At 53.7% G+C, this 15,299-nt stretch overlaps 1 protein-coding gene across 2 annotated transcripts; it reads right to left on the bottom strand.

Annotated features, from left to right (window-relative positions):
- Positions 1–3,592: 3,592 nt before the first annotated feature.
- On the bottom strand, positions 3,593–15,200 carry CBX6 (chromobox 6). 2 transcript variants are annotated; one of them, XM_042837854.1, is made up of 5 exons: positions 15,104–15,200; positions 14,958–14,991; positions 14,804–14,869; positions 14,651–14,717; positions 3,593–8,338 (listed from the first exon to the last, which is right to left on the bottom strand). In XM_042837854.1, exons 1-5 carry the CDS (start codon positions 15,180–15,182, stop codon positions 7,364–7,366), a joined length of 1,221 nt encoding a protein of 406 aa, XP_042693788.1. In that variant the 5' UTR covers positions 15,183–15,200; the 3' UTR covers positions 3,593–7,363. The 2 variants fall into 2 exon arrangements, with proteins under 2 accessions (XP_042693788.1, XP_042693790.1); XM_042837856.1 differs by having other exon boundaries at positions 3,593–8,284.
- Between the last annotated feature and the right edge of the window lie 99 nt (positions 15,201–15,299).

Genomic DNA, 15,299 nt, shown 5'->3' with positions numbered 1-15,299 from the left:
GTTCTCATCCTAAAAGAGCAGTGAGGTGAAAGCGATCAGCTCAATTACATCACACCCAGCCCCAAACCCCACACTGGGATGAGAAGGCTCCTAACACTAATCCTAACCTAACCAGCCTCTCCATGGAGCCACGGTACACACACATGGCACAGCCCTGGTGCTCAGTGGCAATGAAACCTTCAGCCTGGAGTCAGCAGTTCAGGCAGATTTACCATCTGCAATTAGTGCTCAAATGGCACCTCTGGGGGGCAGGCACCCCCAGAACATGGGTGGGTCCTAAGGTGGGATGGGAAAAGGTGTTGGGGCCTCAGGCTGGGGATTTAAGAGGAAGTTTTTCACTCAGAGGTGGTGATTCACTGGAACAGGTTGCCCAAGGAGGCTGTGGATGCCCCATCCCTGGAGGCATTCAAGGCCAGGCTGGATGTGGCTCTGGACAGTCTGGTTTGGTGGTTGGCAACCCTGCACATAGCAGGGGGTTGAAACTGGATGATCTTTATGGTCCTTTTCAACCCAGGCCATTCTGTATGATATATAGATTATATGATTTACCCAGGGGGTGATCAACACAGTGCTCCCAGCCCAGGCCAGGAGCCTTCAGCCCACCAGCATCCAGCCCCAACTTGTGGGCCAAAGATGGCTCTATTGGCCACTCCACTGGCCAGTAGCACACGGAGACACGGCCCACCCAACAGCACAACGCAAGCGGCACTGAGCCTCGGCCACATTCTGTTTGGGTGGGCAATGCTCCCTGCTGCCGTTGAGCCAAGGCACGTCACTGCTGGAGAGCTGCCCCGCCACTCCGCATGGCCCTTCCAGGAACGACTCAACTCCTGGCATCCTCTGTGCATTTCTATGGGCTGCAGCCCAACACGGTGCTTTGGGGCTGTGATTGTGCACATTAAGGGTTTCTTACAGTAAGACAACAGCAGCTTTTGGAATGTAACAATTTATTGGGGTTATTATTATTTTTTTTGTGTGTGTGTGTGTCTTTTTTTTTCCTTTTTTTTTTTATTTTTTTTTATTTTTTTAATTTTTTTATTTTTTTTAACTCCCCATTTCTGGCATCGATACAATATTCAAGAGCAGCAGAAAGAACAAAATGTACAAGAGAATACAAGAGTCATCAGCACAACCCCCACCCCAAACCTGGAGCCAACCGCTTCCGTGTGGGGGCAGCTGGGCAGGGGCGATCCCATCACCCCCCCCGTGTGTCCCCCCCCCTCCACTCAGAGTTTAGCCAGCTGGGAACTGGATGGAACAGAAAACAACAAAGGCAAACGCTCTATTGAAAAATGAAAACCGCAAGACAAAAAAAAAAAAAAGAGAGATATATAGATATACAATTCATCCGTGCACAATTTTTATATGTTTTTCTTTTTCCTCCAAAATAATAATTAAAAAAAAAAAAAAAAAGATACATATTTGTTTTAAATTAAACAACAACAACGGAAAAAAAAATGACCGCCTTCACTCTGTATGCTGAGTGAGGGAGGTAAGGAGATGGATGGGCTGCACTGGAGCCCCCAGCGCTCTGGGAGCAGCTCTGACCTTCTCTATGAGGAGGAAAAGAGCTCCAGTGCTGCCACAGCTCAGAATCTGTGGAGTTTCAGCCTATGCTTGGCACTGGGGAGGGTGAGAGGGAGAAAAGGATGAGGCAGGGCTCTGTCCTTTGTCACCGCTGGGCGGCTATCTATGCAGAAAGAAAACAAATGAAAAACAATGCTGGAATAGGGGTTCTGCTTAAAAGCATGGCCTGAGCCTCTGTGCTTCCCGGAAGGGCTGGGGGCAGAACCTCTCACTGCTGGGAGGAGAAAGCTGCAGGAAGGGAGAAACCCAAGCCCTGCACAGATGGGGACCGAACCCTGTGTGAGAAGGAAAGCAGAGGATGGATGGGCGGATGGATGAGCAAAGGAGGAGCAGGCAAGGATGGAGACAGCGTCTCCTCTCATCTGTCCCTCCCAAGAAGAAACCATGTGCTCTGGGGCGGACCTTACAAAAAACAATAATTAAAAAAAAATTAAAAATAAAGCCACTTATTTGCTCAAACCCACAGCATCGAGATGCTTGCTGGAGCCACCTAGGGCAGGAAGCACGGAGAAGGGCACTTCCAAAGCCATGCTCAGCCCTCCTCTGTCCCCCAGCAGAGCTCTGCGGCTCCTAATGCCCAGCCCCAAACCCAGCCCTCGGCAGCACGGCGCAGAGGAGGGCGGTGGGGAGAAGGGGATAGGGGAGAGGGAAGGGGGCATTTCTTTTATAGATTTCTATATAAAAAAGTAAATAAGATCCCAGCTCTTGCACGATTATTGGGCTATTGAAAGATGCAGCAAAAAGCAAGCGACACTGGAGTAAAAGGATGCGCCAGGCAAGGAAGGAAAGGTCTTGTTGGAAGGTGGGGAAGGGGAAAATCAGCACGTAGCCAGGCACGCGCTCCAGGCTTGTTACACCTCCCTGGGGGAAGGATCTGCTCCCACGCTGCCCCACAGCAGGCAGGAGTGTGGGGACCTGGGGCAGTGTCCCTCAGCAGGGCAGAGCCCAGGGAAGACATTCTCATCCCCACCAGGAGGGATTGGGATGCGGCCACCTCCGAGCGCCAGGAGCTGCCGGAGCCCCTTTCGTGGAGACTGGCTGGGAAAGGGAGTGGAATCCCTAGGAAGACTCAGCTCACAGACAGCTCCTACCTGGTGAAGAGCAGGATTGGTGGCGTTCTATTTTGCCTTTCAATTATTATCTCACAAATCTCCCTGGGAATCTCAGAAAGGGGAGACGTGGAGAAATGCTCCCTTTTCTCTGCTGAAAACGCAATAGCGGCTCACCACAGTCTGCTCGTTTTCCACGCTGGAAGGAGCTTGCATCTCTGTCTGCACACCTCTCTGGTCCCGCAGGGCTCAGCAAGAAGAGCAATGAGCCAGGAGGTGGCGGGTCCAAGTCGAAAGCTGTGGGAAGCACTGACAGAGCTCAGAGAGAAGAGAAAATCCCCAGGAACAGCACAGGCTGTGGGAGGCAGCAGTTTGCCCATTGCCTACCGCTGCTAAGCCAAGAGAAGTCCAGGTGGGAAAATCTGTCCTAGTGTCCCCTAGAGCTGGGTGGCTGCCTTCTCCCCACACCAGATGAACGCACGACCATCTCACATGGGGAAACAAGTGCACCATGGTACACCTCCTTGCTTTGAAATGTTAGGACAATATTAGGACAACTCCAGGAAGCAGGAGTGGAAGAACGTGGTCCTTTCACGCAAAACCCCATTGGAGCTCTCCTCTCCCCAGAGAGAACCTGTAGAAGAGGGTGTGTATCTCAACCTCAGCAGAGCCTGAGTGCTCCTTCACCTGCCCTGAAGACGGGTGACAATCAGGGATGGGACAGGCGGATGGGGCTGGGTTCTCTGTCCTGATGTGGTGAATCCTGCAAGAAAACTGCCATTCCCTACCCAACACTGGGAGAATCATAGAATGGCCTGGGTTGAAAAGGACCACAATGATCATCTAGTTTCAACCCCCCTGCTATCTGCAGGGTTGACAACCACCAGACCAGGCTGCCCAGAGCCACATCCAGCCTGGCCTTGAATGCCTCCAGGGTGGGGCATCCACAGCCTCCTTGGGCAGCCTGTTCCAGTGCATCACCACCCTCTGGGTGAAAAACTTCCTCCTAACATCTAACCTAAACCTCCCCTCAGTTTAAAAAGACCCCACGGAGGGGAGGTGCATCCTCTTCCCAGATGAGCCCACCGTGCTACATCCTGCTCTGACAAGGGGAAGGGAGAAAAGGCAGCGATCTGGCAGGAAAGGTACATGCTGACCCCAAATCTTAGCAGCTTGCCGTGCATGCAAAGAAAGTCAACTGTTTCCACGTGGTGGGCCAGGAGCGGCCACTGCTGAGGGCTGCTCGGCCAGAAAAACCATTTGGAGACTCCACCTTAGCTCACAGGAGAGGAATGGGAGGGAAGGGAACTCCAACACGTGGGAGGCGCGGGCAGAGGGGGCTGCAGACAGACGGGGTTCCTCCAACACGCAACTCGCCTTCTCCATTCGGAGATCGCTGCCAGTCCCAGAATGCCTTTCCCTCCGGTTCAAGCAACCAAACACCATCCCAGACACACATGCTTCGATACTACAAAATACTCTTTTCTCTAAGGACCGCCTAATACCGCTACAGTTTGTGCAATCACCGCATTTATTATTCATTTTTAAACTCTCTCGCTCTCTCTCTCCCTGTAGAAATTTTTTTTTTAAGCTTTTCTCTTTTTTTTATGCAAAACTAATCATTTCACTTTTTCCACTCCATCATAAAATCTCCTCTAAAAACACGACGACAAGAGAACAAACATGGCACAGACACAGAGAATATCTCCCTGTTTTTGTTTTTTTTTTTTTTCCTAGGGTGTACGGGGAAGGGAAAGGGATACTTTCAAATGAACTCCTCCCCTCAACCTCAAGCCCTTTCCAAAGGGCAACGGATGGATCTTCCTTCCCATCTCCATTAAAGAGCAAGGGCAAAAACTGAGGAGGAAGAGCGTAACCCACATGAGTACGAAGGTCGGTTGGCCGGCCCCAAGCGGCGCGTCCACCCGAGGGCACTTGGAGACTTCCAGATAGCAGCCTCTACCTGGAAGCAGCAGGGGATCTGTGTTCCAGATCCAGAGGTTCAGGGTTTGATTCCCACCTGGCGACGCAACCGGGGAGTGATGCGTCGCGCAGGCGGTTGAGCTGTGTCTGCAAGCTGGATGGCACTCCTTTCCTCCTCCGCAAAGAGCATGTACCGCACGAGCTTCCCCACCACGACAGCACCCCTACCACGACCCACCGTGTGCTCTTCAGACGGTCCCCTTTGCTTGTCACTCCGGAGAAAGGCAAAACCCCTTCAACTACACAGTTCCTGCCCCCCGCCCCTAAAGAACACCATATAAGAGACACCGGAGAAAAGAAGTCTGCCAAGCGAACGCACCTTGGCCACAACACATCGAGAGTTTCCTATTAAAGTTCCCTTTTATCTCCCACTTAAACGCTCCGATTTGTTTCAGAACCTCATTATCACAGAACAAAACACATCACCACATACACACCAAACAGCAACTGAACAACCTAAGGTGACAGGCCGGTTTGCATCCACCCCATAAAGCTCCTCTTATCCTGTAGCCTCCAAATAGTTGTGGTTTCTTGTTGTTGTTGCTTACAAGGGGAAAAAAGAGAAGCATCTCCTTGCTGATTCCCTAAGGAAGAGCTTTTCCCCAGAACTACGGACTGCTCGTCCTTGAAGCAGTGGATAGGCTATGCTCAAATAAGGGACCCTGGGTGTGCCAGGCACAGGAAAGATGCAAAAGTAAGAACACAAAGAATACAGGCAGGTATTAATACAGACACGCACACGAGTCCAACACGTTATAGGAAGCCTTAGCTTGGGTGAATGGATCAGGGAAGTCTCTTTCTCCCTGCCCCTGACTTCAGCTGTGAATGCAGCCGCATCCCCAAAGCACCTGCTGAGCTCTTAAAACAAGGGAAGAGAAACAAAGAGGTGTGCCAAGGGTGGAGATCGCAGCACCTGGAGCCCCTTTGAACCCAACACAAACCCCATCCGCTGCGAGGCATTCCTGTGGGCAGGCAGCGAGGCATTCACTGCACCCACTGAGGAGCTGCAATTAGAGAGGCTCTAATTACAGTCAGCGGTCAGTCGGTCCTTCTGCCACCCCAGTTCTATCCCACAGACCGCCTCGCTGCTACCCTCAGACCACAAAATGACAGCTCCAGGCAGGAGCACTGCCAGAGCAGCTGCCAGCACCCTGTCCCTCATGCAGAAGCACCAAAGGGTCAGCTCCGCTCGTGTTCACCCGCTCAGGGCACAGCTGCAGGCCTCAGAGTGGGGAATTCTCTCCACCCTTTCCCACCTCTGCACCACAGACGTAGAAGTAAAACCCCCCTGCCCCAATCCCAGCAGTGGGGACAGGGCTGGGAGGGGAGGCTCTCCCATGGGTTGATCCATCAGCACCTTTTCCTGGCCCCTACAGCCCAACCACATGCAAGTAGAGGAGAAGGGAGAGGAAGGAGTGGCGTCTCACCACGGTGCTTAGGATAAGCAAGCCAGAAGTGGCAGGTAGAGGAGAGAGCTCGTTAGGGGCATGACAAGAGCATCAGGGAAAGAGCTGTGATCTCGCTTGCTCCTACTTGCAAGGGCCAAGGAGAAGGAATGTCTGTATCAACCCAGAGGTGCTCTCAGAGAGAGCCAGCACGCGTGCTTATGATGCGAGAGTAATTTTTTGTTAGCACCTTTGATGGCAGTTGTAAGGGGCCATTTCAGATCCTGGAAAAACAGAGGGGAACACTCCTTCCAAGACATCCCAGACAGAGAGAGGGGAGCAGGAGAGATGAGAGGGAGTGGGTAGAGCACGCCACCCACCTTAGCACCCATCCTTCCCTCTGAGGGAGCAAAAAGGTTCAGGGGAAGCTTGCTGAGGAGGCAGGAGACCACCATCTCCTCCCAGACCGAAGGATGGGTGCTCCCACTCCCACCACAGAAGGGCTGGAGGGGGAGAGGGGTATTTGATTCCCTCTCCCCCAACAAGTGCAAGTGATGAAATGCCAGGAGGAAGGTTTGGCTGGAGGCAGGCTCCCCTTCTCTCCCATTCCACCTGCAAAGCTGAGCACACTGGAAGATGCAGGGGAAGAGGAGACACCAGGCTGCCCAAAAGTGACCATACAACTGCCAAGGTAGCACCGATAGTTGCAGGAACAGAGAAGCCACCATGGGATGTTTGCTGTGTGGGGCTCTCTCAGCCACCCCAGCTTTGTCATGAGCACCTTGCAGCTATGACACTTCACCTCACACTCCTCTCCTCCTTGCGGGACATCTGGATCTGTCACTGCAGCACAGAGATGGCAGATCCAGGCCACGGGCCAAGGAAGGCAAGGACAGTAGGATCCAGGTCACGGCAGGGGAAAAATACAGGAATGGAAGAGACTGTGTGCACCTTGTGGGAGAAGGCTCAGGGGTGTAGGCTCCAGCTCTCCTTCCACCCACCTCTTGAGGGTCTGGAGCTCCTCTTCACTCAAAGATGGAAGGGGAAGGGGTGGAGGTGCAGCCCCCCTGCCACCCCGCAGGCACACAGAAACACGCTCACCCCAAAGGCTCCACTGCCAGTTGGACGCCACCACATTCAAGGACAAACAACCACGGCCCACCCTGCCTCCTGACTCCCCCCACTGCAACACTCTGGCCTCTGCACCAGAGGGATCGGGCAGGAGGGGGAGGAGGAAGGGTGGCCGTGAGGGCAGAGGGACAGCGCAGGGGAGAAGGAGAGAACCAAGGACAGCCATTCACACCACGACTTCTCGCAGGTAGAACCCCCACATCCCTGGAGCAGGGGGATCTGGCTGGCTCACTTGCTGCCGCCTCCCCCACCACCCGCCGCCGCCACCTTCTCAAAATCCTCCGCGTTGCAGAACTCCTTGATGGTGACCGTGAGCAGGTTGCTGGTGACATCCGTGACCACCACATTAGAGCAAGGGGACATCTCGGGACGCCAGTCGCCGGCCTCCAGCTCTGGGTCGGAAGAGGAAAGGGGCAAGGAGGGCGTCTGCGCCCCGCTGCAGCCTCCAGGGGGAGAACGCTTGCTGGTGGCAGCTGACTCAGGTGGGATGGAGAGGTCGAGGACCTCTGACTCGCGCCAGTCGGGGATGGCCGGGCTGAGGGTCTCGGGGAGCAGCTTCGGAGGAGAATCATCCGGGTCAGAAGAGGAGTGGGGCGTGGGCGACGGGCAGCCAGAGGAGCTGGAGCTGGGGGCATCGTACGGGGTGGAGCCCATCATGAGCCCACAGGAGGCCGCCTGGGAGCCTTCGGCCTCCCCCTTGCCCTCCAGAGAGGGGGCTGGCGCAGCAGACGGCTTATTGTAAAGCGAGAAGCCGCCGAACTTCATGTGGCGGATCTGAGTGCGGAGGACGCTCTCACTGAACTTTTTGCTCTTACCGATGACACGGTTTCGGGAAGGGATCTTGGGTCGAGCCAGGGCCCCGGCCCCGTTGGCTGGCTTCCCACCTTTGTCAATGACTTTGAGGTTGAGGATGATGCGGCTGCGTTTGGGCTCACGGGGTTTCACCTTACGGTTGATGATGCGGACGGTCTCCGAGAAGGGTGAGACGGGGGGACGGATGCCAGCCCCCCCTCCCACGCTTCCACCATTCTGGGGGTCGGGACGGGGCAGGGGACGCCGGGACATGCGATGGCATCTCCGGATGTCTTTCTTGAGCCGGTGCACTGCGGCGCTGGAGTGGAGCTTGGGAGACGAGGTGCTAGAACCAGGCTTGACAGAAAAGTGTACATCCCCAATGTGGAGGGCCTCCGCTTGGGCCCGAGCCTGCGGTGGTGGGGAGAGAGACAAAAACAGGGTCAGAGAGGTAGCCTAAGTGCAGCCAAATGCCAGGTCAAACACTGCTTGCCTCACGCTGAAGAGAAATGCCATATCACATCTATATCTACATAAATGACGAGCACGAGTCCACACCATCCTCCTACTCAATCCGCTGGTGAGTCAACGTGCCCCTATGAGTCTGCTCCACAGAAGGGATGAGCCAGCTCATCACTCCCCCTGCATGCTCTCAGTGTCAGCTCCAACAGTGTGAGCTCCCACTTTCAGCACCCAACTCCCAGTTTCATCCCCAGCCTGATGACAGAGGAGAGATGCCACCATCATGTGGCAACAAGCATGCTAAGGACTGCATGGGGAGATGGGGTGGAATGTATGTGCTGTCTGCAACCGTGGATTGCTGGGAGCTGTGGCACAGTCCCTGTACAAGCAAAGGAGGGTATCCAGATTCTTTATGTGCAGCTAATTACTCCCCTGTTGGCATGTATTTCCCCGCAGAGAAAACTGCCAGGCTCCAGCCATGTTACAAGCAACGGTTCCTAATAGTTGGTAATCCTCAGCACTAACTGTTTGGCCTCTGTTGAGTTAGCATCCTAAACTAAGTACTAGTCCCAAGGGAGGGGAGCTGCCCCGCATGCTCTGGAAATGAGCATGAGACAAGAGGAAGGCAAAGAGAACTACATCCAGGTAGCTCCCACAACCAGACTTGTCTGCTCCACCAAACAGGGTGAATGTGGGTCTTGAGAAACATGGAGGTGGGTGATGGTGATCTCATAAAGCTGTCTTAGCTAAGAGCAAGAACCGCAGAGATCTGGAGCTGAGTTTTCAAATAAGTTGCCTATCCCTATCCTGCAGTGCAAACAAGGCACTGCCTTGTCCGTTGGAACACCATACAGCCCACTCCTCATGCAGCCTCCTGCGTACCATTCCTCACCCCAACAAAATCCCATCTCTATGCCTCTCATTGGTTCTTGGAAGCAGAAGTAGCCCACACCTGGAGCTGGGATGAACCCCCTCTCCCATCATTACCCAGCTAGCAAGTAGCTTCCTCCACCTCGTGGGCACAACAAGAATTGCAGTGCTACAGACAGCTGCTTTTCTTCCCTGACTTCTCTCTCCGATTGCCCCCTCGCCCCAGCCAAGATCGGGATGGCTGCCTGCCAGCTGAGAGCTTAAGTACTCCAACACCATCTCCTTTGTCACCCTGCAGGCTGTGCCTCCTACCGAAGGAACGCCTGGTGAAAAAAATGTTCTTGTCAAGACAGCAATCTAACAGATCTGAGCGAGGGGCCCAGGCGCCCTTTCCTTTCACACAATGAGCTCAGGGCCCTTTGCCCCTCGACTCCCACCGAGGGCCCAGCAAGAGTCACAGAAGACCCTGAAGAAGCAGAGAACAGGGATGTGAAGACATTTTGTTCCTCCCTGGCTAACGTCAGGTTGTTCCCTGCAGTGCTGTGTACATCCTGGCTTTAAAAAGGACTGTGACCAAGAGGCCTCTGTCCCCTGTAACATGTGAAAATGCAGACCAAAGTTTCACCTGTGCCACTCAGCCTCACACATCACTCTGTGCCCTGAACAGTACAGAAAATTAATAGTTAGATATGATTCTGTCTGCCCTGGCCCTCCAGCTTAAAGGAAGCAGTTACCAACAACCACAGTTGCTTTCTACACCCTGAATTCCTTGGTGGAGTTTCCCAACAACTGAAAGGAAAAAAAAAAATGATAATGCTGGGACAGTTGCTGCTCAGCCACTTCCGAAGTCCCACTGACTCCACATTCTCTGCCTGTGCTCATTAATCAGCCCGTCTTGCTTTTACTAAGAGACCTGTCTTTGTTTGGTGCTTATAGAGCAGCTAGCACAGACCAACGCACATGGCTGGGACCTTCCCAGTGCGCCAGAACCACCGGGTCTCCTTTGTTTGTCTGTGTGTCTGTGTTTCCAGTTACTCCCCGCATTCGTTAAATTCCAGTTTTGGTACTTTCTGAGCAGCCTACACCAACCATGGACTGCTGAGGCCAGGCTGTTAAGCAGCGAGGTGAGCCAGGCCCTCCCCAGGTGCTGTCCCCAGCGACCAGCTTCAGTGCTGGTTTCAATGAACAATATGCAGATACACAACTTACCTTCAGCTTGTTTTTCCAGGTAAGGTTTCAAGAAAAATAGTATCAAGATGTTCTATCTAAGACCAGCCCCCACCATCATCTCACTTGCAAAGATCAGTGTTCCTACTACAGGATCAGGTTTATTCAGGCATCAGCTACACAAACTCGAGCCTCTTCCCTGCTGAGGACAGCATGTTTTCGGGGCTCAGTCATTTCCTTCTCTGGCTTCCAACTTTAAGCGACTTGCACCTTTGGGTTGCAGAAGACTCAGCATTCAGGTTGGCAGCTCCCTGCTTCAGACCCACGACACTAAAACGCTCAAGAGCTGCATGAGCACAAAGTCTTTAAAACCAAACCTGTTTAATCCTTTCAGCTGCATCACCAGCGAGTTACTCAGCTGAGAACTTCTCCAAATGGAAGCTACCTCTTGGGGTTTTGCTGTTCTCACCCGCAGGATTTGCTCACCACCGAAGAAGTACTCAGCATGTACATAAGTAATTCGCTGCCTGCTTACAGCTCAGCCTACATCAGGAGCAGCTTCTGGAGGCTTGCTGCAGTGCTCTGTCACGGGAGCAAGGCAACTGCTTCCCTTCCCCCCACTCCCTTTTTGGGATCTGTATCACCTTTATTTAGCTTGTGCAGCTCTTTCCCATTGCCTCTGGGAACAAGTATTATCTCCCTTGTTCCCTACTATTTCTGAATAAATGTCCCTCGAGGCCCAGCACGCATATTTGTTCATTCATTCCCTGAACGCACTGAGGCACACAAGCACATGCACTGACACGTGCTTTGTGAAGGCTTGCTTACCTGATTTGTATCAAAACCTTTGCAATCTGAAAGGGGAAGGGAGGTTAAAAAAGAAGAAAAAAAGACCTTGCAAAGCAGCAGATTTCTAGTTGATTACTTCAGAATCAAGTGATTTCCAGCACCACTGCTGCACCATAGTAGCGCCGCTCTCTCATACATTACTGGTTCTGCTTTGTCTTTTATTCTCCACCTGCATTCCCACAGTCCTTGCTCCGACCAGCTCTTCTTTCCCCTTTTTGGCTGCCATTCTGCCTTTTTACTACCCTTTTTCTTCTGCAGCCTTCCAAGTGACAAGGCAACGGCAAGCCAGTTCATAGCACAGCTCTCCCGAGCAACACCGCCATAAACTACAGCTTCCCTACTGGATAGGGGAACAAAATGCCACAAAGGGGAACAGACTGTTTTCAAACCGCCCGGGGATAATTTACGAACAGGGAGGAGATCAAAAGAAACCCAACTCCAGCTTCAGAGTTCAAGGAAGGGCGAAGTGACAGAACAACACGCTGCTCTGCCCCTACGTCCCCTCTCACTCTACTCTGTTACTTATCCCTCCATTAACCTTCTCCAGCCTTTTTTTCCTTTCGTGTATCTGCAGCCATCCTGAGGAGGAGCCTTTGCTAGCCACCCACTGAGCCTGGAGACTGGGCTCTGTCTCTTAATAGCACTCACTACACTTTATTAGATTAGTGGGTGAGCTTTGCGTTCCTCGCAGCGGAGTGCTGAGGGAAAAGCAAAACATAAAGAGCAAACCAAGCAGAGGGAGAGAGGAAGATCACTACAGTGTACATGACAGGTCGATATTGCTTTCTAACCTTGCACAAGCTGTCCTCAAGGAAACCTTCTGCAGACATCTAAGCACTGCAGCAAGAGCCTCGTGTGCAGCGCTGCCCGTTCCGAGTGCTCAGCACAAAGCTTACGGCATACCAGGAGCCTCCCAAGAATGACAGCCTCCCGCCAAGCCTGAGCTCAGTCAGCTGTGGGAAAGTTTGCCCTTAGCATGCAGAGGATCAAGTCCCATTTCCTGCCCCCAAATTCTGCAGCTGAGGTTTGAAGGGGTTTCTTGCAATGCCGGCCATCTTGATAGCGACATCACAACGCCCGGCCTGTGACTGCCCTCGGCAGCCTGATGGAAAGGGCAAGTGTTAGGCAGCTTTCAGCAACAGTAGCCTAGTTCACAAAGGCAGCAGGTGGCTGAAGATGTAGCTTTTCAAAGCTCTTCCAAAGGCGCGGGCCTCTAACCTGCTGGAATGCGTTCTGTAAATCCCCCCGGGTGCCTATCTGCAGCTTTTGACAGCTAATCCCTGAATAAACCTATCCCCATCTGCAAATCGAAACACCCCCAGGCTAGGGAACGGTGGCACGTGGGAGCACTTATTTCCATGCCTTACTGGAGACTCAGAAGCCCAAGTTTAAGCCCTGTCACATATGGGAGATCCTAGCAAGCCATCAAGCCGAGGGCAGGCAGGCCACCAAGGCAGCCCCAGGCCAGGCTCCCACTTCAACGTCATTTCACCAGACCTAATCTGTTCAGCTAGCAGATCAAAAAGAATATTGTTCTTACTGCCAACTTCAAAGACTCCCTTTGGGATGCAAGAGTCAAATTTCTTCCCCTGCTTCTGAAATTCTCACTGGAAGCCGAGAACCAAAAACGCTGTCAGCGACGCATGAGGCAGAGCAGCGCTGTGGGGTTGGCAAAGGCCAACCTTCAGCAGGTCAGAATTGTTGATAAAGATGCACATTGGTCTCAACCATTCTGGTGGCAGCCATGCTGCTTGCAATTTGCCTGAACAGAGCTCAGAGAAGCTGAGATAGGGCTGGCGGAGATTGAATTACCTCCTGCTGCCTGGCCCAGGGCGTTATTTTTAGGGCAGGTTCTGGAGTAGCAAAAAGCAGCAAGTGGAGCACCAGCAGTTGAACCAGCTCTGTCCCCACTCTGGAAAGAGAGCACCAGGGCTCTGCTTGATCTACGCTTCCCTCAGCCAGGCACCTTCATGACAGCTCCACCCTCCCCGGAGCACTGCACCAGCTGCACAAACCTACAGGTTTTGGGTAACGTTTGAGAAGCTGGCAGAAGGAAGATGTGCCGCAGGAACTTGTCAGGGATGTGATTCAAAGGATGCTGTTGAATAATTCAGGTTCCAAGTTTAGAGGGGTTTAAAGAGCAAAGGGAGAAGAGGAGGAACAAGGTTTTGTTTTTTTTCTTGCTTTTTCTCTTTTTTGTAACGGATTTTGTTGTTGTGCGAATGAGAATGAAAAATTGGCGATAGATTTTTCCACACTCCACTCAGAATCAAAAGAAAAGAAACTGATTATACACAGTAGTGTCAAAAGCACAGAATAAACAAAGACAACACTTCCCTACTGCTGAACGATGTCAGGTGTTACAAATCCCAGCGCTTTTTAATTCAAGTGGAGAACTATTTTAAGGCGGTGGTTTCCCTTTCAGCTTTCCTTTGCATTGTTGGAAACCTAAACACCAGGGTTTCACTTAATGCATGACTGCCAGAAAAACCACATAGCCCAGCTTCCCTGCACAAAGATTACGAGGTGGCACTCATCGGTTGCGTTTGTAGCTTTCAGGTTGCAGATGCAGAAAGCTGTTAGCAGAAAAACAGGCGGAGGATATTGAAGGAGGGACTTTCAGGGGATTACCGTGTCCCCTGAGTTTTGCTCAGGGCATCAGCATGCGCCCATTCCTACCTTCCCCCATTTGTTTCATGAAGCAGAGATGACATCCTACCCCTCTTACTCAGTCCAAGCACTAGGCTAACCGGAGCGAAACTCCTGCTGCTGCCAGGCAGAGGGGAGCGTTAACCCACCGGGAAAACATGCACAGAGGGGTGAGGACTTGCTGTGAGCCCCAGACAGAGCTGGTGATGGAGATACCTCACTGCACAGATGTTCCAGGGCTTCATGTGGGATCGAAACTATGATCTCCCTTACCTGCCTCAGTCACACTGAGGTGCGCTGTCAGAGTCTGTCTGAACCGCAATGCTCGTGGAAGGAGAAGGGAGCAAAGCATGCAGCTCTGCCTTTGGGCTAACACACCCACAGCACTCCCCCCAGATAACACATTTCTTAGTTTAAAAAAAAAAAAGAGTAAAATCGAGGGGTCAGGGCTGCACTGGGACTACAGTCACTGCAAGCAGGCTGCAACGACGGCGAGGGGTCTACTGGGGCACCAAAGCACCGCTCCTTCCCCAGTGCCTGCAGCTCACAGATGGGAGCTCACACAGCGAGCGGGATGTGGGGAACGGCGGGCCGAGGGAAGGGAAGGGGCCACGAGGGGAGAGGCCGTGAGGGGGCCCTGCCGCCCCCAGCTCAGGCCAAGCACCGAGGGCACGGCGAGGGGCTGGATGCGCCATGCTAGGCCAGAGAGATGTAAATAAGAGTTACCTTCAGCAGAAAAGTTTTGGGCTTCGGTCCTCTCTTCTTGGGCCCGTACAGCTCCCGCTCGCGCTCCCTGCGGGGAGGCAAAGCCAAGGGTTACGGCCGTCCCGGGGGGGCCCTTCCCGCAGCCCCCCACCGCCCGCTCGCTCGCTCACTCACTTCTGCTCGAAGGCGGCGATGAGGCGGGAGTCCAGGATGTTCTCCTCGGGCTCCCAGGTGCTGTACCTGCCGGGCGGCACCGCGACGCGGGTCAGAGCGGAGCTCACCTCCCCGCGGCCCCCCGCACCCCCCCAACCCGCCGCCCCGCACTCACTTGATGGCCCCGCCCTTCCATTTCACCAGGTACACTAGACGCGCCCCTGCAAAACACACGGAGGAGACCCGAGGGGGGGACGGGGGGTGGAGGGGGGGACTTCACCCCCCCTCCACCCCCAACCCGCCCCGGGCCGGGCCGGCCGCCCCCCCGCACCTTTCGGATGCGCCGCTTGATGATGGACTCGGCGGCGAAGACGCGCTCCCCCACTGCAGACAGCTCCATCTTGTGCGCCTCGGCGGCGGCGCCCGCAGCCCATAATAATCCCGCGCGCCCCGCCCCGCCCCGCCCCCCCGCCGGCTCGCGCGCGCCCGCGCCCGCGCGTGACCCTCTCCCCCCCCA

The sequence above is a fragment of the Centrocercus urophasianus genome, unplaced genomic scaffold (genome assembly GCF_019232065.1).
Source record: "Centrocercus urophasianus isolate 14NV4802_14NV808 unplaced genomic scaffold, USGS_Curo_1.0 seq_73, whole genome shotgun sequence".
Classification (NCBI taxonomy): domain Eukaryota; kingdom Metazoa; phylum Chordata; class Aves; order Galliformes; family Phasianidae; genus Centrocercus; species Centrocercus urophasianus.
The sequence above is the reverse complement of the archived record's forward strand: the minus strand, read 5'-3'. Positions and strand labels throughout refer to the sequence as shown.

What these genes read in the sequence shown, in the direction of transcription:
- CBX6 (XM_042837854.1), bottom strand. Translation starts at nt 15,182, where the DNA reads ATGGAGCTGTCTGCAGTGGGGGAGCGCGTCTTCGCCGCCGAGTCCATC. An exon ending in CATCCGAAAGGTGCGGGGGG is followed by an intron (nt 14,992 to 15,103) that starts GCGGCCGGCCCG and finishes GGGCGCGTCTAG; the next exon opens with TGTACCTGGTGAAATGGAAG. An exon ending in ATCGCCGCCTTCGAGCAGAA is followed by an intron (nt 14,718 to 14,803) that starts GTGAGTGAGCGA and finishes GCCTCCCCGCAG; the next exon opens with GGAGCGCGAGCGGGAGCTGT.